Genomic DNA, 25,282 nt, shown 5'->3' with positions numbered 1-25,282 from the left:
CAATACATCAGTCACTACCTAGAACTTTGTTACAAAAGAACAATGAGCTAAGAAGCAAGAATTTAAGAGGCAAACAGGCTTAGTCTTCCCCATTAGCTTCTCTTCAGAAACTCCTAGGTATTTACTTCTTAGTAGTCACCATAGAAAAGTAACCTACTCACATTCTTGTCTCTCAGAAAGCTCTTGAATTAAATTTCAAGAGAAGGATGATGTAAGGAGGATCATTCTATAGTCAAAAGCCACCTAGTATCAGTACTTAGACTGGAAAAAACAGAGCTGAAAGTGTAGGTGCTTCTTATTCCCCATCTAAACAGACACAGGCTCACGCAAACACACACCTGTTTTGAGACACCCACTCCTGAAGCAGTACATAAAAACTTCAGTTGCAGGGGGAAAAAAAAAGAAAAAGGTTTCTAACATCCAGGAATCAGAACTTCCTTAGTATTACTGAGCAGACATCTTACAAAGCGCAGCCTGAAAGTTCAACCAACTGTATTTTGGCACAAAAAGGTTTCAGAGCAACATCTTCCCTTATATCGATACAGCACTTCTACTGTTCTAGCAAAAAAGTCTACTGCAGAAGGGCCTGAAAAAAAAGGAAAGGGATACCAGCAGGTAGCAGGGAATACCCTTCCTGAACTTGCTCATCCTCTGTAGGATGAACATTGTCTGTGCTGGAAATGAAATAGGATGTTCCCTGGGACAGATGTTTATAATTCTGTCATTTGACAATTTGTCTCACACATCAGAACAGCTGCATTTTCTTACAATTCAAAGCACCAACCTGGGTGGTCATCACCACTGGGAAGCTACAGATCTCCATTGGTTCTGAAGATCCACGGCATGGATGAGGGAAAGGCTGTGGATGTTGTCTGCATGGACTTGAGTTTAGTAAGGCCTTTGACACTGTTTCCCACAACACTGTCTTAGAGAAACTGGCTGCTCATAGCTTGGATTGGCACTTTTTGCTGGGTAAAAAACTAGACTCATGGTTGGGCAAAAAGAGTGGTAGTGAGTTGGTGGCCAGTCACAAGTGCTGTTCCTAGGGCTCAGTACTGGAGCCAGTTCTCTAATACCCTTATCAATGATGCAGACAAGGAGATGAAGTGTGCCCTCAGCAAGTCTGCAGATGACACCAAGTTGGGTGGGAGTGCTGATTTGCTAGAGGGCAGTAAGGGTCTACAGAGGGTTCCGGACAGACTGAGGCCAACCACACAAGGTTCAACAAGGCTCAGAGCTGCGTCTTGCACTTGGGTCACAACAACCCCAGGCAACACTACAGGCATGGGGAAGAGCAGCTAGAAAGCTGCCCAGTGGAAATGTTGGTTGGCAGCTGGCTGAACGTGAGCCAGCAGTGTGCTCAGGTAGCCAAGAAGGCCATCAGCATCCTGGTTTGTGTCAGAACTGGTGTGGCCAGCAGGAGTAGGGAAACGATCATCCCCTGGTACTCCACATTGGTTATGCTCAAGTTATGTGGTTGGGTTTAGGGCATTTCACTACGAGACAGACACTAAGGTGCTGGTGTGTGTCCAGACAAAGTCAGTAAAGGGCCTAGAGCACAAGTCTTTTGAGAAGCAGCGGAAGGAACTGGGGTTTTCACATCTGAAAGATATTTATGAATGGTAACAGAAACACATTTCTGATGATCTACTGTATCTAACACAGTCCTATCACGTGATTAACAGTATCTCAATCCAGGGCACTCCTTCCCATAAGGAAATACTGACGGGAAGGAAGTTTCAAATAAAGAAGCTGCCAATAGGTTAAACAAACCCCATATAAATTCAATTAACCACACCAGGGAAAAGAGGTGAGGAGGAAGAGGGCAGCAATAAGGTTTGACTACTGCCCAATGAAGGCAAGAGATGATTGGCATAAACTGAGGTGTGCTTTTTTTTATCTGAGGCAGCAGAGAACAGAACATGCCAAACATGAGCCAGCTGGCACACATGCACTGTACAAAAGGTTCAAGTTCAAGCTCTTCCAGTATATCCACATAGGAAGGTGTAAGATGGGCAGCCACCTGAAGGAAAAAGTTCAATTTCCGGCAGTTTACCATAAATTCAAGTAGAATAATATTTAAGAACACCACATTTATAAGCTTACGCAGTTCACAGAGCCACCAAAAACACCTCTTCAGCAAGGCTCAACTGGCTTTGTTTTTCTGAAGCAACATTCCCCCATTATTTAAAAAAGTGCTCCATCAAGCTAATTAGAAACCTAAGACATTGACACTCCAGATTTATCAGATTAAAAAGGAAAAGGTGTAGGGTATGCAAACGACAGAATATTTCCATTTTTACTCCAGGCAGCTATACACTAACTCACTTGCAATAATTTCCTTAGTCTCACTGGAGAAGTTTCTGTATGCAGCTTGCTATATAGCTGATACACTTTTAGTCCACAGAATAAACCCTTAAGCTATCCAAGTAAATCACTCTGATTATAAAAGGGTATTTGGCCTCTCATACAAAGCAATTTCCATTGCTTAGGTTTTAGTGTAGGGCTAACATCTGAATGCAACAAACATCACAAAATCACACCATGAGAGCAGGAAAACATTACAAGCAGACCTCTACCTAACACAACTCTCCTTAATTTTTTAATGAATTTTTGATATATACAGATTCCAAGTTTGTTTCTGTATTTGAAACTTTGCTATTTTAACACCCAAAGAAAATGTTGCCTTTGAACTAACTGCAGTTTAAATGCAGTTGCACCTCTGTTTTCAAATTTATTCAACTGAGAGCCATCAATACTTACTTCTGCTTCCTAAAGGGAAGCCCTGCAAAACATGCACATGTTCACCCATACACAGGGCACAAGAAAAATCTGTCACTTGCACATCTAAGCAGAAGCTCCACAGTCATTTTAAGTTGACCTAAGTAAGAATCAACTTTCAAAAAATAAAAATCAGTGATTTGTCATTCATATCTGTTCCTTGATCTAGTCAGCTAAGCAGCTGCATAGAATCTTGCACCCCCTTTTCAGTGGAAAACCTGCAGACTCTCCATCAATTTCAAGTACCTGTGAAAATACCTTTCTAGTCACCTTGCAACTGGCCATTTCAACCCAGCTTGTGGAAGATTTTATTATTTACTTTTCTATATAACTAATCCTATGGTATGATGATCAACTATTGACTTCAATCAGTTCGCAGTGTGAGGGGTAGGTAGGCATAGTTCTCAGGAATTTCAGAGAGCTGCCAGTTTATCAGGACAAGCTAACAGGAATGCATTAATTCTGCAGTATTGAATTTAAAACAAAAATGAAAAAAAAAAAATACCCCCCCAAACCCCACACCCCAATAAATTAATTTGCTTTGTTTCCTCTCCATCTAAGACATAAATTACGTGTTTTGTAAGTGGTAGTGTCTCATTAGACAGGTTTCTCTACAGCTGATCTACACTCCAAGAAAGTTTGAGAGCACAATTTGTTGTACATTTTCATAGGAACAATGAGATACAAGACCTTTATTAGCTTTTAAGTTTTTCTTCATGCTTTGTTCCCTACAACCAACCCCCTCCAATAATGACTTGTAATACTTTTCAAACATAAAATACATCCAATGCAATGTCAGATCACTCAGAATTTAAACTTTGCTAAAAGTCAAGCTTAGCCAGGGCTTTTTTTTTGCCCTGGATTGTCAGGTTTGGCGATGTACCTCATGATACACATCATCATAGTTTTGGTGTGTGATCAGTACATGCTGGACCATACACACCCCCATCAAATCTTACTCCGATTTAGCAACTCAAGATAACACTAACTTGCTGCATAAGCAAAGATTACTACTGCTGTATGCTGCTAGCACTGGAAACAGCTACCCCTGAAATATAAAACAACTCCTACTTTTCTAGTGCCCATATCACCACTGAACACACAAGCTACCTGAAGTTCAAAACTCCAGAAGCAAAAGCTTCCTCCGTTTATCTAAATGAATTAAATTTGCAACTGTCATTCAAAGTGCAACTTGTAACCTGGCATGTTGTACACTTGCTCTGCTGCAACAGCATTGTTTCTGGTTTAGGGCACACTTTCAAATACACAAGCACAGTGTATTTGAAAGTTGATAGTGCAACCAGCATTTGATGAACACTGCAACTGTGAGTAAACCACACATGTTCATGCATAAGGGGAAATTTAGGTTGGATATGCAGAAAAATTTCTTTACTGGCAGTGCTGTCAGATACTGGAACAGGTTGCCCAGGGACGTCACTGAGTCACTATCCCTGGAGGTATTTAAAAGAAGAGTAGAGTAGTTGTTCTTGGTGACGTGGTCTAATGTTGGACTTAGTAGGTCTGGATAGATGGTTGGACTCAATCTTTAAGGTCTTTTCCAACCAAAACCATCTATGATTCTATGATAAACCAGTTGTTGCCTTGAACATCTGCACTGAAAACATTCTGTCCCATATGTAAGAAGTTTTGCATTTCCAATTTATTCTTTGATGAGGCTGTACACAGTTAGGGGAAAGCTGCTCACCACACCAGCTCTGCAGAGAGCACACTACTCAAGCAGAATAGCAAACAAGTCACAGGAAGAACACTCTTCACGATGAGCTGACTGCTGCTTTGGAAAGGACTGGCACAGCATACCTATTTTACACATGGAACATACAATGTTACAGAATCACAGAACATTAGGAGCTGGAAGAGACCTTGAAAGCTCATCTAGTCCAACCCCCCTGCCAGAGCAGGATCACCCAGACTAAATCACCCAGAAGCGCATCCAGGTGGGTTTGAATGTCTCCAGAGAAGGAGACTCCACAGCCTCTCTGGGCAGCCTGTGCCAGGGCTCCATCACCCTCACAGCAAAAAAGTTCCTCCTTATGTTCACATGGAACTTCCTCTGCTCCAGCTCGCACCCGCAACCAACCTTTGGAGCTGTGGAACAGTATTACAAGTACTAGATCAGTCTCACATTAAACAAAAGTCTTAAGTAGGATGAGTATAAATACAAGAGAAAGTCATGAATTTTAAGTGCTTCAAATGTAACTAGCTGGATATTAAACCATCTCCTTAAAAGTTACTTTCAAAAGCAATACCCCTCAAGTATCCTCTAAAACCGTTCGGGCATCTGAACACCAGTGATAACTACCATAATACTACCTGGAATGGAAAAAATGTGGGATTCAGACTTGAAAGTGAGGTCTTAACTTTGAGAATACTATCAGAATTGTTCAATTCTTTTCCATAAAGCGTAGCATCTTTCCATTCAGAAAATAATAAAACTATAGCTAATTAAGTATTTTTTCAAATTCAACCATGCATGTAGCTATCTTAACATAACCTGAAGTTTAACTTCCCTCAAAAACTGAAGGAAATGTCAATAAAAGTGTACATTGTCTACAGGAGCAGCAAATGCACTTTAGCAAATGCCTATAGTAAAGCTATAGCAAGGCTACACTTCAAAGTATGAATATTAGTCTTCAGCTGTATCATAAACATTAACTAATTTAACTATGATGTTCAGATCTCTCCACAGGCTTTTACAGATGTGAACACAAATTAGCCATTTAAAAAAGTGCCAGTGACAAGTTACACAGCTTAGAACGCTTTTTGCAGGAACCTTGAGTTCAGTAGGACAGCAACACCACAATCAGAAAAGACTTACTGTCCCACTCAACCATACTGGTCAAGATGCAGAACTAAACAACAAAATTAAAATGAAAACCTAGGGACTAGACTATTAAAGGCTTTACTTTTAAGTTTCTTCTAATTTTACACTTCCAAACACTGATCTTTCACTGCATTTTCAAAATAAGGTATAGAAATTTAACATGCCAGTCTACTGCTGAAGTCTCCATACAGAGAAGCCTACTCATTTATCTGTTGGTTCCAACTACAGAAACAGACCTCTAGAAAAAGCACATTGCTTAAATATATTAGACATCTTTCATGTGGGAATTAGCCCACAAGGATAAACAAACTATAAATGGGATATTATTTTTCCCCCAGACATACTGCTACAGACATGATAGAGCCTTATGGAACAGACTTAAGAGTTAGTCATGAATCAGAAAGCTGCGCTAGGAGAGCGCTTCATATGGAGCACTGAGGAGTTAAGTTTACCCTTTTTTCCCCCATTCACTCCATCCCAAAAATACTACGATTCAGAGATGACTGGAGAGCTCAGACTTGCTATTCTAACAGCAGTAACATGTCTGAATGACACTAAAGAAAACAGGTTCTAAGGTCCAAGTCAAGGAGCTGCCCTAAAGCAACAGAATACCAAGCAATATGATATAAAGTATTCTGTTACACGTTTTTGCCCTGAAGAGCACTTGCCTCATTTAACACACACCAAGGAGGGAACAAAATTGGAAAGAAATGGGATAACGTTCTGTAAAGTGCTGATGACAAGCACAAGACATCCTTTTGCTTTCATTTTCATATCGCCTTAAAACATCCAGAACCACATTTTTTAACACGCTGAGCTTTCCACATCGACTGAGGTCAGTGAATGTTTCTGAAAATACACATCCCTGAAGCTTTAACTCCTGGGCTGTATGATCAGTGCTTGCAGAACGTGACCTCAACACCTTACTGCCTGTTTTAAAGGTGTGAGGTGTAGATAATACATCCGTTCTTTATTGTACCGTATCGAGACTAAGAACTTGAGGTATGACATAAGCCATAGCATACTAGAGAAGTAAGTGCCAAACAAAAAGCTTGCATTATACCACAGTATGTCAGTATATTCAGAAAAATAGCATTTGGCTTTCAGTTTTACTACTACTCCTAACGATCCAGTCATGGAACTGTTCACACAATGAAACAAATTAACAACAGCACTACAAGACTGTACTGAAAGTTTTAAGACACTCATTAAGAAAAGGAATTCAAAGCAGAACAATGCTTTAAGATGTCACTGTTGTCATCACACAACTAATTTCATGAGCAAATGGGTTTTTTGAAAGCTTTTTGGACAAGGCTGGGGACTGCACAAATGAAAGCAGTTTCATACAAGCAGAGCATCAGTAGGAGTAACTATGAGCAGAGATGTTGAACCTTTCTGGTGGGTCTTCAGATGGGTATTTGGAGCAGTAAACAACTCGGATGAAAAAGCTCTCTTGACAAAGTTGTCTAAGCACTACACCTGTGAGCCCTTGGTTTATATATCATATCAGGGACCCAAACTGTCAGCCATCAACTTATTTTACACTACCCACTCCCATTACAGAGTAGAAGCATCCTGTCATGGTAGTATCTACAGTGAACTTTCTCCTTCCTCCGCTTACTTTAAAATTCCCTTACTCCTCCTGGAGATGCAGCTATATAGCAGAAGTGCTATCTTTTGTATGAATGTACCAGTTGTACTCAGGATCTGGTTAACATCCACTTACCAGATTTTCCCTCCCAGAATTTTAACTCAGTGACACTGCTTTCCAAAACTCAATCTGACAGGGTCAGTATGAACAAAAGGCTATCCCTGGTTGATCTTAAGAGTTATTTTTAACACAGAGAGATTCGTAACAGAACTAATGTTCTTCAGTTCCTTATGTAACTCAAGAGTAGTTCACAAAGGGCATCTAACTACAAAACCAGATGCACCCTTCTTTAAATTCCTTTAGCTTTCCACATCGGGGGAAAATGCCATCTTTCCTGAAAGGGTTAAAGAAATATCTTCACTGGAGACAGCCTACCTTCCTGTGTAGACAGTCTTACACCTTTTTTTGAGACTGTTGTTTCTGATGTTTCTTCCAGCCAGACATTTTCTCTCATCCAGTATTTCCTCACAATCTGTTACTCAGAAAAAGGGCACATGTGCACTAAGGTCGAGCTTCAATGGAATCAACCAACGCACCTGTAACACAATCGACGCAAACCTTGATGTTGACTAATTGAAGATCTTCACTCTTTGGGTTTTCAACTCATGGCTATAGAGACCAGCAGGTATGGGGAGCCAAAGAGTATTTCTGAATATTGCTCAAATACAAAGAGAATTTTTGGGGGTTAGGTGGAGGTAGCATTTTGAGATTTCTCTCTTGTGAGGAACAAAAAAGGTTGTTCACGATTACTTGTAACACATCTTGACAGCAGCTGACAGAAGGTGTAAGTTACAACATCCCATGCAATGGCTTATACTCCAGGTTATTAGTTTTGAGCAGAAACACTCTGCCAAGGGCCACAGCTGCATGAACAACAGGACTCACAACAACGCTGCCGTGCTCCTAAACACAAGGGTTTGCCTCCTGAACACGCCAAGAAGGCTACAGCTTCTTCCTGACAAAAGATGTACTATGCCAACTGTGTGCATTTTATTCAAACACAAAGGTATCAACATGGTAAGTGTAGTTTAAATAGCCAAGTGTACTTGCTATTTAAAACTTTCAAAGTTTGATACAAAATTCGTAAGGCTCTATTCTATGTAGAAGGCTACGTAAAGGTTTAGCATTACAAAGAAGTCAAGGAGAACAGCTACTTTGCTGATACCCATATTTTAATAAGGAACTTCGGAATCTAAGGCACTAACCAAAACACACCTGCACAACTACTTGTAGTATTAAAGAAAAAGCCCAGTAGCTAAATAGTAAGTCTCCTATACCACAGAAGGGGATTAGGGCACCCACAGAGTATTTCACATAGACGCAGACTGTGTTGTGCCAAGGCATCTTTCCTGTAAATGCTGTTTCTTAGAATGTAAAAATTCAGTCAAAACCTTTTATTCATATAGCAATACTTTTAAGTTACTCCAAAGGGCTCCACATGTCATGAAAATGAAACTTTTCACACTATTTTAGAAGTATCAACCATAAGTAAGAAATTCCATTATATTCACATTTTAAAGGCATATTTTGTTTAGATAACATTCCAAAGTTCTAGAGGAAAGCAGAATACCATGGTAGTAAAAAAAACCCCAGGAGACAAACACACAAGTTGCCTCATGTAGGATGAAGCTGCCTTTTTATTATATGGGAGGATAGCAGAAGATGCTCTATCTCACTTCCTTAGAATTAGATCATTTTAGTAAGTCACCTACAATTCTTACTACTTAGTCCATGGTTAAAAGTGACAAACTTTAAAATGCAAGTTACCTCCACAGTATACTTATGAATTGATGACAAAGAAGTTTACTATTTTATGGCAAGATGAAGAAAGGCAAGTGAATAAACCTCCAAAAGCATTATGGGAAGCACGTATTTCAAATTATGTTCTTGAATAAATGAAACTACTTTTACCAGAAGTAACTATATATAGTTCTTCAAAACACTCTATCAACATCAGCCACAAGTAAATATTTTTCCTAAATCATGCAGGTGGATTTTTCAAGTGAGGACAGCTAGTGCCTTGTATTTTCACATGTTCAAGCCACCCATCTCTTAGAGACTGCTGCTGCAGAAATGGTTTGTTGAGCAGCTGCACTTTTAGCTAAACAGCACAACACAGTAAGAAAACCAAAAATGAGTACAAATTTGAAGCTGTACAGATTCAGAAAGTGACACTCCAACACCTGCGCTGTTCCTTCAGCAGAAGTGGCAACTGAATGACAAAGATGGCATAGGCAGCTGGGAACATGAACCGCTCCATCCGTGAGTCAGGGCCCTTAGACAATCCCTTCTGAACTGCACAACACACATACATACACTCATCATTCAGTTCCCTGAGTAGCAGAAGCTGCTGGAGTCCTACAAATTCTGTGCCTGTCATTCTCATCTTCAACACACAGAATATAAAAAGATCATGAACTTTTCTGGTGCAGAATTTACATAAATTTAAACTCTAAGGTGAAGATGGCAGATCATGGAACTTGTGTCACCACCTCTCAGAACAGGGTATCTGGGGGTAAAAGCCCATTTTCTCTTTAATTATAGGCCACTGCAGGTGGCACTGTAGAGTATGGGAAGGGATGATGACTGTAAGTAAGAATCATTAAAAATTGGAGCACTGATGTCCGAAATACAGTATCTCATTTAAAACCTAGCAGATGGCATATGTCAAGCATTACAGGCACCAGCTCCATTGAGCACCTCCAGTTCTGCATTACCAAAGGAAGCCAAGAGTAGAAGCATGGCATACAGACCCTGACCCCACCACTGTGTCACACCAACAGTCTCTGCTGTATAACATCACAAACCTTAGCAGGTCTGCTGGAACAAACTGTCTCTATCAGCAGGAAACTACTCAAAGTGAACTCAGACATTATCTAGATGCAATAACTTCACCAGAATTTTATCAGTATCTCTTCCTTTACTATTCCTTCACCAACTAAATAAGGACAAGCTCAACTTCAATGACCACCTACATCAACAGCTTGGCCAAGTGACTACTGATTTCTAAGGAGCTGAAAGTATTCTTTGCACAGCTCTTTCTCTTCATGTGAGATTATAATCGGGTGATCACTGCCAAAACACCACACACATGACTCTTGCATTGTCTGTTACAATTTGCGCTGTGGAACATCAGGGAAATAAAGAAGGGTGCCATATGTTGCCACTTTGAGGGCTTCAAATCAAGAATGATGAATGGAGGACTGTACCAAAACAATGATTAGATCCTTTCAGATCTATGGATAGCATCATCAGTCTAACCCCATTTCACTCCTGAATAAACAAATCTGCTCTTTTGGCAAGTGCCTACCCTGAAGCAGCAGTTATAGATGCTTCACTTCATGTGTGGTGAACCATGCGTGTACTGACATTTAACCTGATAGAAGGCAAGTCTGCAGCTATTCACCTGTGCTGGAAGTTAAATCATTTCTGAAAGGCAGACCTTTCAGATGTGACAAGCATCTCTTTTTCCCTTCAAGTGGTCCAAAAAGGGAGCAACAAGAAATTCTAGGAGGGCTATGCTGGCAAACAAGTATTAAAAGAAAAGCCCAAACAATCACAACCAAAGATTCCAAACAAACAGTAGCCAGAGTAGGGATCCCAAAGGTTCTGCATATAGGCACTGACGCATACAAGCATGTCTGGTTTTATTGGGCCTTTCTACACCGTTTGCTATCGTGTTGCCAGACTTGCATAACACACATTTAGCCCAATAACAAAGTACCATTTGCAGACTGGCTAGCAAGCCAGTGGCTACAAGCTGATCCTAGACTTGAAGGTGAAACCCAGCAAGAATGATTAATGCTGGAAGAGATCTCTACTAGGACTGCCTAGTGTCCAGCAGTCCTTTACAGAACAGGGTCAGCTAAAGCACGTTACTCCTGGACATGTCCAGTCGCATTTTAACTATTTCCAAGGATGACAACTCCATTATCCCTCTGACAGCCTGCTCCTAAGTTGGACAACCCCCATGATAAAAGTCTTTTTGTTTGCTCAAATATTCTCTTCTATTTTAAATAACACCATACCTGTTCGCTGGGCACCACTAAGAAGCACTGTTGTTATTTTTTTTTTTTTTTGATTTTTTGGTTCTCATTCTTGCCTTTAGATACTTATACATGTAAGACCCCATCCAAGCCTTTCCTTCTCCAGGCTAAACAGCCCTTGCTCTCAGCTTCTCATACACCAGACACTTCAGCCTCATTATCAACACCATAGTTTTTCTTTGGACTTCCCAGTTATTCCATGTAGTTCTTGTACAGCAAGACCTGTAACTAGGCCCAGCACTCTAGCTGTGTCTCACCAAGGCTAAGAAGAGGAGAAGGATTACCTCCCTTGACCTCATGGCAGTGGTTTTACTAATGCAGCCCAAGATGCTGTTGACCAGCTTTACCAGAGGCTAGTTCATGTTTGGTTTGCCGTCTAGCAGAACCTCCAGAGCCTTTACTGCTAAGCTGCTTTACAGCTGGTCAGTCCACAACCTATACTAGAGCATGAGGTTATTCCTCCTAAGGTGCAGGACCTGGCATTTCCCTTTAATAAGCTTCATTTGAGCCCATATTAGAGTTCATAAAGGTTTCTCTAAATGACAGCACAATCCCCTTGCATACCAGCCATTCCTCCCAGTTTTGTATCATCTGCAAAGCTGTGATGGGGAAGAATGTACCCCTCTAGCAAGTCACTAACAAAGGTGATACATACTACTGGCTCCTGATACTAGCTGCTGGGGGACACCAGTTGGACTTCCTGCTGTTGACCACAACACTATGTCCTAGTTTGGGGGAAGTTTGGTGTTATGGGGGTAAAGTGAAAGTTGTCCATGGAGTCACTGACTATTGTTATCTCCTGCTCTTCCTTGACATGTAACAGGAATGCACTCCTTACACATGGTGTAAGAGAAAAAACTTAAGTATCATTGAGACAGGACCAAGCGCACTAGGCATCAGATGAGCAATCCACTGCCATTTGGCTGTACAGCCGATTACAGAATACATGCAGATGCCTTAAAACCGCCTTCTGGTCTAACAGCCCTATCAGCAGAGTGAATGACACCTAGAAGACAGAAACACAAGTATCACCATATCTGATGTTTGTGGGAAGATGCAGGTTGAGAATGAAAAAGCCCCCAAAACTACTAAGTACCTGCTTGGGACATGTCTTCCTCCCAGGAAGACTAGGCATTTGCTGTATCTGCCAATTAAAGGCACAGATTTGATGCATGAAGAGTACAGATTAAACTGCAGATTTAGTGTAAACACCAGCATGATGGGTTTGGCACAGAGTGCCTTCCCTTCTTTCATTCTGTGACAGAAATTATCCAAATAAATTTAACAGGGCATGGTAGGAGACAGGGGAGACCAAGAAACAATCAAACACGGAACAAACTGAAAGTTTTGCAGAGCAGTTGGACATTCATGGGGTTCCCTCTTGGTGTCTCAAACAACAGCCAGAACCAAGAGCATGCTTCAAGAGGAATTGTACAAACAGGCACAGGCTTGGTGTTTGAGAAGGTGACTGAACTCGTAGCCAAGATACACGTGTTTACCGTGAAATCTCTGTAGTAGTTCCATATTCTTGAAGAGAACCAGAAGATACTGGCATTTGTTTTAATACATAAAACAATCAACAAATCATATATTCAACAACAAATTGTAGAAACACGCAAGTCTATAATCATATTTTCCTGATCTGAGTTATTCCTTCAACTTAGCAGCCATACATCAAAGCAGATGACTAAAATTTTATCTTAGATTCAAGCACATTCTTCTGAAGATCAAATTTTCTGGTTTTGACAGAGAAGAGCAAATTGTTTCTGAATGACAGATAGTAACTACCTAAAACCACCACAAAAAACCCATCAAAAATACTCTTCTCATATCCATACTGTGGTAAAATCATGCTGCATAAAATACACTAATGAAATTATCAACTGAGCCAAACATGCATGGCTGCAACAGCTTATGCAGGAAACTGAGAACTTAATTTTCTGAAGAGACACCTAGGGTGTTTTTGCATTTTGCTCGCCACTGCTTTGTTACATGTAAGAGCTATTCCCCCATCCTTGCTTGATAGGAGAGAAGTTCCTCTAAATTATACTGAGGACTCAGAGCTAACTCTGGGTTGCTAAAACGGCTAACTGCCACACTGAGTCAAACATGCTGTCCTTACAAGACACTACAAGATCATCTGAGATATAACGAGCTCAGAATGCAGGTCTGTTCTGTAATATCAGTAACCTGTATAGGAAAGTCTCAGTTCTTGTTCAGACCTGCCATTTCTTTTCCTTTCCCAAACTCTAAGAGGGAAGTAGAACCCAGTCAATACTTTTTTACATTTGTGAGCTTTGCCTTTTATTTAAGACACTTTACGACCCTTCATCATGTATAAAAAGCCTCAGGCTGTTTAAGTCTTTCTATAGAGGCTGCCATATAATGAATAGAAGAAAGATGTAACCAGTTTCTTTGCAAGACTGGTTACTTCAAGAGTCATCTGAAACATACTGACATCGCTGAGTATCAACAGTGATACCCCACTGATCATAGTCTATACAGCATTACAAGGTTGTTTTGAATGAAACACATTGGAAAAATACAGTAAAGTTTGGTCTGAGGGTCTCTTAACCTCTAACTGATCTATTTTTTTTTTCCAGTTAGCAGGACACAAACTGGTGATGTACCAGTACAGCAAGTTACAAGTGATTAAAAACAATTATCACTTCAAAAAGAACTCTTTACACAGCATATCCTTACGCGTCAACATTACCTGTAGAAAAATCCATTGCCAATACTATAGCAAGTGAGAAAATAAATGCCATCTCTCAACTGGCTTTTGTCCAGTATTTCCTGCAATTTAACACCCCATTTTTCTTATTTCAATATTAGAGTGATTTTAAGCTACAACATGGTATAGAAATACAGTCAGGACACTGAACAGCTAGCATGAGGATTTTTTAGTAAGAGCATTTTAATGATCAAAAGCTCTATCCACAGCACAATACACTTGATCCAAGTTAAAGTGGCAACACAATTTCTGGGAAGACAGACAATTGCTAGCTCCATTTCTTCAAGCTTCTCACCCTTCACTCTACTACTGCTAGCTCCTTTAGGTGGTTTGCCAAAGAGGAAGACACAGTCAAAGGACAGTTCACATAATTCTTACAGTAGCATAACGGCACAAAACCTTTAGAATCACAACCTTGTTTGAAGAGCTTTGAAGGATTAAACAATTTATTGGATAACTCCCTTCCAAAACCAGGGACAAAAACATTAGTCAGATCACTGCCTTCTAAGTCTTGAAGGACTATAGAATCTAGATCTTCTTACAGAAGCATGTACAGTAATTTAGAGCAAAGCAAGCTTAACCCTCTCTATCAGCCTGCAAAGTTATCTTAAAGTCTGCCTAAGTATCTTAGAAACAATTATCTCAAATCTCAGTGGGTTAACAACTCACCCTCTGAAGTTAACAAACAATATTGCTAAGTGATGAAACACCCAGCTAACCTGCTTAGCCTCGAGGTTTCACCATACCATCTGTCACCTTCTCAAGCCAACAGCAAATCCTGAACAGTTTCCTTTCCAATCCAGTTGTACAGTCAAAGCTCTGTAAATCACAAACCAGACACTAGGAGCACACACAGAGGATTTTTTTCTGCTCCAGAATTTTAGGGAACATGGATTGCATAATATAATATAAAGCACACAATAACTTGCTAGAGACTTATTGGAAAAGACTCTTACCTCAAAAGAAAAGTCTTTGCAAGTGCCAAAAAGCAAAGCAGCTACAATCTTTCTTTACTGAGCAGATTTCAAATCCTCATGCCTTTAGTTGCTGAAAAAAGTGCCTTCCAGTAATAAAAAAAATAAATCTTAAGAAGGTTAAGTGGAAAAATTATCTTTATATTATTCCACTATGATGTCTTTCCTGCTGTAACATCACCCAGATGATCTTCAGTAAAAAGGAAGATTTTTTAAAAAAATCTTTTCTCCTGAATCAAAGCAAAGCATTTTCTTTAGAAAGTGATGAAGCACCAGTCATGCTCCACACCTTGCTCCACTTAATATTTGCACAAGCATGTAAACAAATGTCAATTCAGTAGCTGGAAACAGGACACCCTCTCCACACACTTAGCACTACAGTTATTTCTGGTTTGGGTTTTTTTTTTTTTTTGATGGGACAGCCATTAATTCTCTCTAGAAGCACAGCTAAAGCTTGCTCAATGTTACAGTTTCATAGATATGAAATGCCTCATATAATAGATACTTTGGGAACAAGTACAAACACTTTCCAACACACCCCCACGAAACAGATGGGAGACACAGCAGACACCTTCAGATTCAGACATCTATATTTAGGTAACTGTAATGTAGGTGCCTTTGCTCCCTCTACAGTCAAAACAGATCTACCAGATCTGCCTAGCACAGTCAAAAGTAGCCTTGATCAACTGATCCTATGAAAGAAGCCACACACAGTGGTAAACTGAACAGTTCTCTAAGTCCACTGACCTAATTTAGCATGCCTGAACCTGGAACTTATTGTCATTCCTTGACTGTTAAACACATTCCAGAGAATTTGGGAGACAACCAAGCTGAAAGTTCTTGAAATCTGCCTAAAATAATTCACCCATCCAAAAAACCCACCATGAAAATAGCTAGAGAAGCTCTCTCACAACCATCTTTTTTATCAGATGACACTCATACCAATTTTTTTATTTTGCTAAACATTGTTCTCAGCACAAAAGAACTATATTTAATCAAATATTCTGAAAACTACCTGAAAGCAGAAATATGCAGGAACACAATACACCCTTTATGACATGCAAAGATAATTCTCTTTTTTTTCCTTCCCTATTCCTGGAAATGTTACAACAACAAAAGGACTACATTCTCCATCCCCAGAATCCTTTATTTAGTCACAGTTTATTGCTCTCCAGTGAGGTCTCAGATAAGATTTCAAGTAACTAAACAAGAAATTCAGTCAAGTGTTGGACAAACTTATCTCCCTAGAACAAACTCAATCTAGCAAATATGCAAGAATATAACCAGAGACGGATTTTGTCCAACAGTTCTCAGAACAAAAGCTGCAGAGTTAAATGCAATGTTCAGCCAACTTGTAAATTAAAGGTTCCTCTGTATACTCTTGGTGGATTTAATCACTCATTTGTTGAGGAATTCACACTTTAAACTCCTAAATTGCTTAAAAGATGAAGAAGTCAGTGCTAACATACTAAAACACTGCCAGGTGATGACCATAAATCAGAGCTGAACTTTAACTCCCTAAACAGACCAAAAATCAGAATTTTCCCCACTTTATTTTCTGATGTTACTTCCACAACTTCTGTAAGTACAGTAAATCTGGTCTATCATAAGAATGTCTGCATTGGAATACAAAGTACAACTTTCAACATCTAACCTTGGTATCTGGAGTCATTCATAAACCTCCCTGACCAGTCTTCACTTTGATCTAGGCAAGTCCTAGAGGTTTGCAGTTCTGTGTACCTGAAGCTCCATTTCACTGAAGACTAACTAGTGTTAGTGGACTAGAATCTGTTTAAATCAAAATACATCAGGAACTACTAAACACATTTAGTGTGAAGTACCAACTCCTAGCACTTACATAGCAAACATTTTCCTGAACCCATTTGACAAACATTTGCCTTCTGTATAACCACCTTTTTTTTCCCCTTTGCCCCCTCCAAATGGAGGAGAAGATTTCCTCTGGAATCAGCACCTTGCCATATTACCTTTTGGTCTGCCCACTAAGGTAGTAGAAAGTGCTCTTCATATTAAACTGGTTAGAGATATTTACTGAGAAATTTAATCCTTCACTGAGCAAGGAAAGCCACATTACTTCCCCACCCTCCCATCATGCTATTCCTTTATATTCTTACAGGTATTAAAAAAATGGTATTTTCTTTTCCTACATGTGAAATATTGCTGTCTGAGTTCAGTACATACAAATAGAAAACTTCTCTTTATATAAATATTGCTTATTTCACCTTTTGTCCCAAAGCCACCTTTTATGGAAGAGCCCAGCCCCACGTGGCGTTTCAGAAAGAAGGAACTTTTTAGGCTTAAGTACCATCTCTTTCATTAAATCCTCCTATCTATGCCCCTTCAAAATGTAGCTGCAGTTGATTACACCAAATTACACCTGTTTCCAAAGAAATAAATTGGGAACTGTTCACTGTGAACTTGTAGAGGATTCAGTGATTTCCTAGGTATTGTCTAGGAGGGATGTCATGATCCTGACCACAATTCTGTTTCCAGTCAAAATATACCAGTAATTAACTGCCAACTTAGACAGGTTCGATACCGAAGTCCAACATTTGCCTGTAAGATGTAGCACCCTCTAATACCTAAATTCTGGCAGCTCTAAAACCAATTATCTGAGACTAAAATTAGTCTTAGTTTCAAAGGCCCTTCTGTTACACTATAGTTACACAAAAACCCAACCAAGCGGAACGTGAAAGAGACCTTCTCCTGGAAGGAGGACAAGCAAGAAGAGGAAAAGGCTTTTGCACAAGTTAGCAGCACAATCAATCACCAGCATAATCATAAATTGTGAGGCTCTTAATTGTAATCACTTTTTAGGATTAAGGTAGTAGTTCCAAGCAGCACTGATTTGATACAATGAGGATAACTAGCAGCAAGAGACTTTTCCAGACTAGTCAGCACTGAAACATGGTACTCCTCATTTTTTTTACCCATCATGTCAAAACCAAAATGCTGAAATCTCTTCACAAGATAGTTTATTTGGAAATTTTAACTCCTAGTTTTTCCATACTTCAAATAGCAGAGGTAAAGCTTCCATGGTACTGACTGTAATTTTGTCTAGATAGTCAGTGTATCATCACTTAAATTTCAACTTTCAGAAAAATGCATACATTGAAAAGTATGCATTAGCAGTAAGCACTGCAGAAAGACTTGTGCAATAGATGGTCCCAGAATTTACCAAAATTGTATCAACCATGGAGAGGAGACACAGTACACAGTACCTTCTCCAAACAGAATGTATTGAAAAATTCACATTATGACAACAAGCAAAGAGACTGTTGGAAAGAACAGTAATTTTAGTCCAACAGAGGAAATACCCACTTCCAGCTGAAAGGCTGCATTGTTTATTTAGGGCTTTTCCAGCTACAAAAACACTTCTTAGCTAGTCATGAATGGATCAGAATACCTAGGTTTTGTTTTGTGTGTTAAAAGTTCGTCTTAGTTTTGAAGACCCTTTTGGTCCACTATAGTTACACAAAAACCCAAAGACAGCAATGTCTGAATAGACTGACTTTTACTGTAATTTCTACACATTTTAGTGACATGCTTCATATGAGAACTTGTTTTTATCATATCTGACTGACAAGCCTGGAACAAATAGCTACATTTGAAACAACAGTTCTAATGTGACAGTTTTGCTAAAACTGTGAGAGTTAAGAAGTGCAAAAATTAGCCACTAATGTTTTAGCCAGAGACTAAAATGGGAAACAAGCCTTTGTGGTAAATATTTATTCCTGCAGTTCAGAAATGTGTGGAGAACAATAGCCATCTGTGTGACAATTTAAAATCATGGCTTCTGGTGACATCATAAACCATAAGCTGAAAGAATCCTGACACACTTGCACTCAAACCACACAAAAATAAAGTTATTATCTTTGATTTTAAGTACTTCAGTGTATTCTGCACCAATCCAACTCCAAGCATTTTGACATCAACTGTCTACAGCAGTGGTTTCATACATACTAAGCATCATCAAATGATCATTCATCTATGACAAAATAGCACTTTACGGAGAAAAAAGTTCAGCAGCAGTTAATAGTAAGTTACAGGAAAACCTATACAAAAAAAGAAATTCAATATAGAAGACTTTATTAAAACCAAATAAATTCTAAATTTTACCTTTTCTGGATTGTAATATAAAGATTTCAAAGTGGTAAACAAGGGTGGGCAGCCTTTACTGAAGTTAACCCTCAGGAACTTATCCATTAGTTCTCTAAATTTTTCACCTAGAAACAAAAGTGTATTTGGTCAGTGATTACAAGTGTTATATAAATATAAGCACTAATTGCTGTGCAACTCTGGATAACGGAGTAACTGAGAAACTACAATTAAAAGTTTTTATGTTTCCTGTTATTTAAGATGCTAATACACTACAGATTAAAGAAAAAATGAGATCAGAGTAAAATGCTTAAATTGCTAGTGTTCAGGAGACTGCTGACAAAGACATGGTAACAGTCCTCAAACCTGTAAAGGGTATTAAAAAGAGGAAGTATTAAGTGCTGGCTACAGAGGATGTAGCAAGGACTTTTTAAACAAACATTGGAAAAAATATAATGGTAACAATAACTGAGCACTTGAATGGATTACCTTGGAGATCTTGTAAAAGCTCCATCATTAGAAGTTTTTATGATTAAGTTAGACAAATGTGTGTTAGGAATAGTGCAGATATAAATTATCCTGCTTTGAGGAAGAAGGATGGATGAAATGAACCCTCTACCTCTCTTCTAGTCCTATTTTTTAGGAGTAGGACATGACTTCCGATGATAATATGATTGTTTCTGGAATCAGAAACAGAATAGAAGACTGGGTTTCAGAAGGATAAGCACCATATCAGAATCATCTCTATTAAAATATACTGGCAGAAAGCTAGAAGTCTGATTTAATTATGTTTTCAGGTCAAAATTATAGTCCTTGCAGTACACCACTTTTCTGAAAAAGGCTGTTTCAAAAAAAAAAATGCCAACAAGCTGCAAAGCAGGAATGGAAAGATATCCAGTCAGGAAACATACAGCTGGCTTTTATGTTCTTATTCCTGTGATGAGAAGTGGTTGTGTTTGGTTATTGAAATTTCAGTGTTTGTTTGTTTAATTTTTATAGGATTTGTTTGCTTTGCTTAGTGGTGAAATTGCTGTATTTCACTGCCTGCTCTGTTGTGGACTTCTCCAAGTCTTGAAACAAGGAAGTAGTGCGCATCACAATGCCAACATAGATGTAAAACTGTTGAAGCGAACTTCAATTAATGATGCACTAAGGTATCTGATTAACAGGAGTTTCCAGATATTCAGAAAATTAAGATACTACTCCATGAATTCTCAAATCCTACACTCATTATCAGAACAATTACTGAGGCTAACAAAGCTCCTTATCGTCTTCCCTCGCTGTACAAAACTGAACTGCTATATATAGAGACTCCTACCACCTGTGGATGGGGTCCTATAACTGGACTACAAGCATATTATTCCTTACAGGTAGGTTAAATACAACTTGCTTTCGCCTTGCACCACAAGAAACTCCCCTACATGACAAAAAAGTCACCTCTGTTTCTTCTGTTCCATCAATAACATAAGTTGGAATGATTTAAGAATTGTAATTCAGAATTTAGGAAAGGAAGATTCAATTTTTATTATGTATTTTTTTATAGAAAGCAGACAGCTTTTAAACAAGTTCTGAAAAATACATGACATACAGCTAGGCACCCACTTATGTCATGAAGACAAGCTCAAAATTTAGTCTGAGGCACAGAAAAGACCTAACCAGTCTTTCACTGGAACAATGAATCAGTTCATAACAGCATAAACAAACCTAGAACTGGGTGGCCAGACTTCAACAACCCCCTGGCCCCCCATTCTTTGATCAGTCTGAAAATTAATTGTAACAGCCTTCCTCTATAAAGGTGGTTTCTATCTGGATCAAGGAGCTGATCTGTATGAAATACAAGGTTATTAAGATGCAACACATTACAAAGCCTGGGAAGGGCTGTCCTTTTCATACAAACCTGCACTTTATTGTATGTTAAATCAATTCTGAATCAGGAAGTGGCCACACAGGCCTCATTTAAGCACAAGAAAATTCTATCCTCTTGAAATCATCAAAAAAGTTCATTTCTACTCTTTGACATTCTACTATTAACTTTTGCCAACAGGATTTCTCATCTGCTGTACTTATGAACACAAGAGATCATTTAGTAAACAGATGCAGGCCTAAGTAGATCAAAACCAGTCTTACACATCCACAACTGATACAAGTCTGACAGGATTTAAAACTTGTGTTTCAGTTATTCAGCAAAGTTCTTCTTTGTTAGGAAACACTGCCTTCATTTACATTCCTGCTTGCTGTAGCAGGAATAACTAATCCTTATTACCAAACATGCTTCCTTTTAAAAGAACAGTAGCTGTGAAAACATATTGCCAGTTAAGGTAGTTTGCCTAGTGCAAAACATGCAGTGAAATTAAGTGAACAGCAACACACACAACAAATGGAAAAGCATTTTGTAAATTATTTCGTTTGCCACACATTATCATAAACAATTTTATAACAGAAGAAAACCAATTACTTGTCCCTTAGCTTTTCAAATCTAGCTCAACTGCCTTAAAATTTGCCCTTGCATCTTCAAAGAAACCAAAACATCTAGGATTAAGGCACAAGAGTTGCAGCAGTTCAAATCTTGTGATTTTACACAAGACAGGTCTATGCACACGCAGATTCCGGAGCAACTACAGAGCAGAAGACTAGTTGTGCTCTGTAGCATTTAAATGTACCACAAACATGGTGCTAAAAACTAACCTCAGGAAGTTAAAAGCATGGGCAGATATGCTGGGAGTTCGCAACTGAACTTAAGTTCAATATCAAGTGTCACAAAATTCTTAGGTACTTCATTTTTTTTTTCCAAAAGTTTTCAACTGGAGTTGTGGTTATAGATCTACATACCAAGTATGTATTTTTGGGGGGGTTGACATTTGATTTTGCTTCCTTCCTTCTACACTGGAAGTTCACAACTCTCTGTGTTAATGTACCCTCAGCTCTGGAGAGAATATTTATTTGTGCACAGTATTTCAAAACAACTTTTGAAAGGAAGGTCAGGTCACTGCAAGAGCCCAACTATGAAAGTATAAATAAAATAATCTCTGCTACATAACAATGTAGACCTGTCTTTTATTCCTCTTATAAAATTATCAGCACAAAATTAGTTTGTGTTGTAGATTTAAGTTCTAATGGTTGCACACCCAGCAAAATATTCAGTCACAAATAGACTTGGTACATCATCAGTACAAAGACTTCGGAAAAGCTTCGGTCCTGTGCTATTAGGATCATCACATGCATAAACACTGAAACTAGATGTAAATTATTTATTTTAAAATATACATTAAAAGTATAGGGGTGTTATTCACACCTCCTACACCCTTAATTCAAGCATAACTCAAATCTCCTTTTAACTTGCATCATGCCAAAAAATCACGTACAAGAATTCCAACAATTTATAAACCCATATACCTTTCTCTACTGTAGTTTTATCAATACAAACCACCTAAGTTTGTAACACCTTAGAGCACATGAACTTTTTAAACCAATTTCTAGAACATAACAAATAATTTTGTCTAAATCCAAGAAAAATGCATCTGATTTGCACACATGTACTAAAAGGCATTAAACACACATTCAACAGCCTCATGAAAACTTAAAATGAAACAAAATAAAAACTATTACAGAACAGATATGCAACTTGTTACCTGAAACAAAGTTTAAAGGTAATCTTCTAGGTGAAACTGCTCTGGGATGTCTTTTACTAACTTCTTCATAAATCTGAAGCCTCTCTTCTAAAGTGCCTATTATCAGTAAATATAATAGATATAAGTAACAGAGATTAAAAAATCTATTCTTCTAAGTCTTTTTAATTGTTGAGAATTTAGCTAGACTCTTTATAACAGTTTGGATTTGGAACAATTTAAACATTTCAATTCCAATCAAACAATACTGTGTAAAACTGTACTGAAGACACACTGTACATACAATACACAACTGCCACCATTAATCACTATGGACAGGCTGCCAACAGAACTATCACCTTGCACGTTCAATCACACAGCACTACAGCTCGGTTTCTTTCAGTTACACACTGTGCAGACCCATTCACACAGTAGTTTGACATTCATAGCTTCAATTAACTGCTTTCCACTATGCATCTGTTTCAGACATACTTAAAGCATTGGGAGAAACACACTGTGTTTCCAATCACAGGTACACAAAGAGCATACCATACACGCATGCCTCTAATACAGGTCCCCCGGTGGCAGCAAAGACAGGGCACAATACTGCCAGTGTAAGTACTGAGCACCAGAAATCCTTATACCTTAATTTTTGAGTAGCTTTATTTTTGTCTAATATTTTCTTCCCACTCCTCCCCTTTCCCCCATAATATGCTTTGGAGCTCCAATGTGGTTAGAACTTAAATAAAACTAATCTGTTGTTTTGAAATACCATTTTTCACATCATTGATACCAATTTTGCTTAAATATTAAATTCATCAAGCAATTTAAATAAAACTGAATTTACAGATCAAGACTATGACAGTATATATTTAATAAACATATGTTTTCCTTTCAGAAGAAAAACAATTTATCTTGTCACTGAGCTCAGATGTTGGGGAAGGGGGGGGAATATGTTACCCAGTGGCTCCAAGAGATGTAGAGTTCTAAGAGTTATACTAAAATAATGTTTGGATTGGAACTAAAGCATATAAAAGCCCTAATTGAAGTCACAAGTTGGAGCTCCAGAACTTACCATGGGGGAGGAAATAGTCCTAAGACCACCTAAAAAAATAAAGTAGCATTATTAGTTTTTTAAATTAGTACAGTTTAAATCTACACAGGAATTTAATATGTCAAACTACTGGATTGTTTCTTTGTTAAGAAACAAAACATTTTCATTAACATTTATAATAATAAACAGAAGAATCAAGTTCTTGGGTAAACTGTTTTCTGAAACAATAATCATGATGCCCAACTCTAGGAATACACTAGGAAAACCATTCAAAGAGCAACACTGCTCTCTGTATATATGTTAACAAATGCAATCACCTTAATTTCCCAATAACAAGCCATACTCCCAGACCTCATGAAACCCAACTGTAAAGCATTCTATAAGTTAGTTGAGAAATATAACATGGCTATATCTATGATTAATATCCTTGTGTGCTTATGATTTATGATGTCATCAGAATAACTCCAATAAAATTTCCACTAATTAATGAACAGTGAAATACAAGGAAGCCACTCCTGTATAAACAGTAAACAACTTGGGAAAGTTACCACTGTAAAACATGTCTTATAAGCAATTAATAAGAGAAGACATTAGCTATTTTCTTGGAAAGACAGAAGGGCAGTAATGTAAACAAGCATTGGAATAACAAAAGTTTTATCACATATATCACCTTTCCTCCAAAGAAGGGTCAGCTTTAAGGTGGGTTGGGTTTTTGGGGGAATTTTTTTTCCTGATGGCCAATCTTTAAAAGGCCAACTGAAATAGCTATGACTGCTTGTCTACATGTCCACAGAAAGAAGTATCACCTAAACTGGTTTCAGAATGACAGTTTTATGTTGCAGTACGTGACGGTCATCTGACAATCAACTACTAGATAGGAATGAACTGCAATTCCGTTTCCAAGTTCATGTGTGGCAGGACAAGGTTCTTCATGTAAGCATGTTAGCAAACACCACCTTTAGCTCCAAGAGGAACACTTGCTGTTGGCATTTTCATGCATACAAGGTTACAGTGAATTTTTTATAGTGAATTTTAAAAAAAATAATACACAGAACTATATTTTATTCAAGATTGGAAGGTACATCATTTTCTGCCAAGTAAAGCTTTCTAACCTAAGCAAGTAGCATATCAAACAGGATTTTATCCTACAATCACACATATTTTCAATATATCTGTGTATCTTAACTTACTAGGTTGTAGGGCCTTTTCCAAACCTTCATAATAATGCCAGTTCTCTGCATTGCGCTCAATTAATTCCTTGTACACTTCACCAGCTTCTTTCAGTCTTCCCAACTTCAGTAACATCTCTCCTAAAAACAGCACAGTAAAGAACTGTGAATTACATGAGAAAGCACTGATGGGCTTGTGAGTAAAGTTTACAAAACTAGATGCATAAAATTAGGCTTAACTTAATGTAGATACTTAAAAAGAGGCTTTATTTTCCAAAAGGCATTACTGCCTATTAGAAGTGCTACTTGA

At 38.4% G+C, this 25,282-nt stretch overlaps 1 protein-coding gene across 2 annotated transcripts in view; it reads right to left on the bottom strand.

Moving 5' to 3' along the window:
- NAA16 (N-alpha-acetyltransferase 16, NatA auxiliary subunit) overlaps nt 1-25,282 on the bottom strand; it is a gene marked incomplete at its 3' end in the record, with an annotated part of 68,127 nt that overhangs the window by 13,382 nt on the left and 29,463 nt on the right. For both annotated transcript variants that reach the window (XM_084264511.1, XM_084264510.1), the window contains exons 7-9: nt 24,994-25,113; nt 22,774-22,869; nt 19,166-19,272 (exon numbers count right to left, since the gene is read on the bottom strand). In XM_084264511.1, coding sequence (XP_084120637.1) covers nt 19,166-19,272; nt 22,774-22,869; nt 24,994-25,113 — 323 coding nt within the window. The remainder of the gene's footprint in view (nt 1-19,165; nt 19,273-22,773; nt 22,870-24,993; nt 25,114-25,282) is intronic.

Source organism: Gallinula chloropus, assembly GCF_964237585.1.
Source record: "Gallinula chloropus genome assembly, chromosome: 1".
NCBI classification, from domain to species: domain Eukaryota; kingdom Metazoa; phylum Chordata; class Aves; order Gruiformes; family Rallidae; genus Gallinula; species Gallinula chloropus.
The sequence above is the reverse complement of the archived record's forward strand: the minus strand, read 5'-3'. Positions and strand labels throughout refer to the sequence as shown.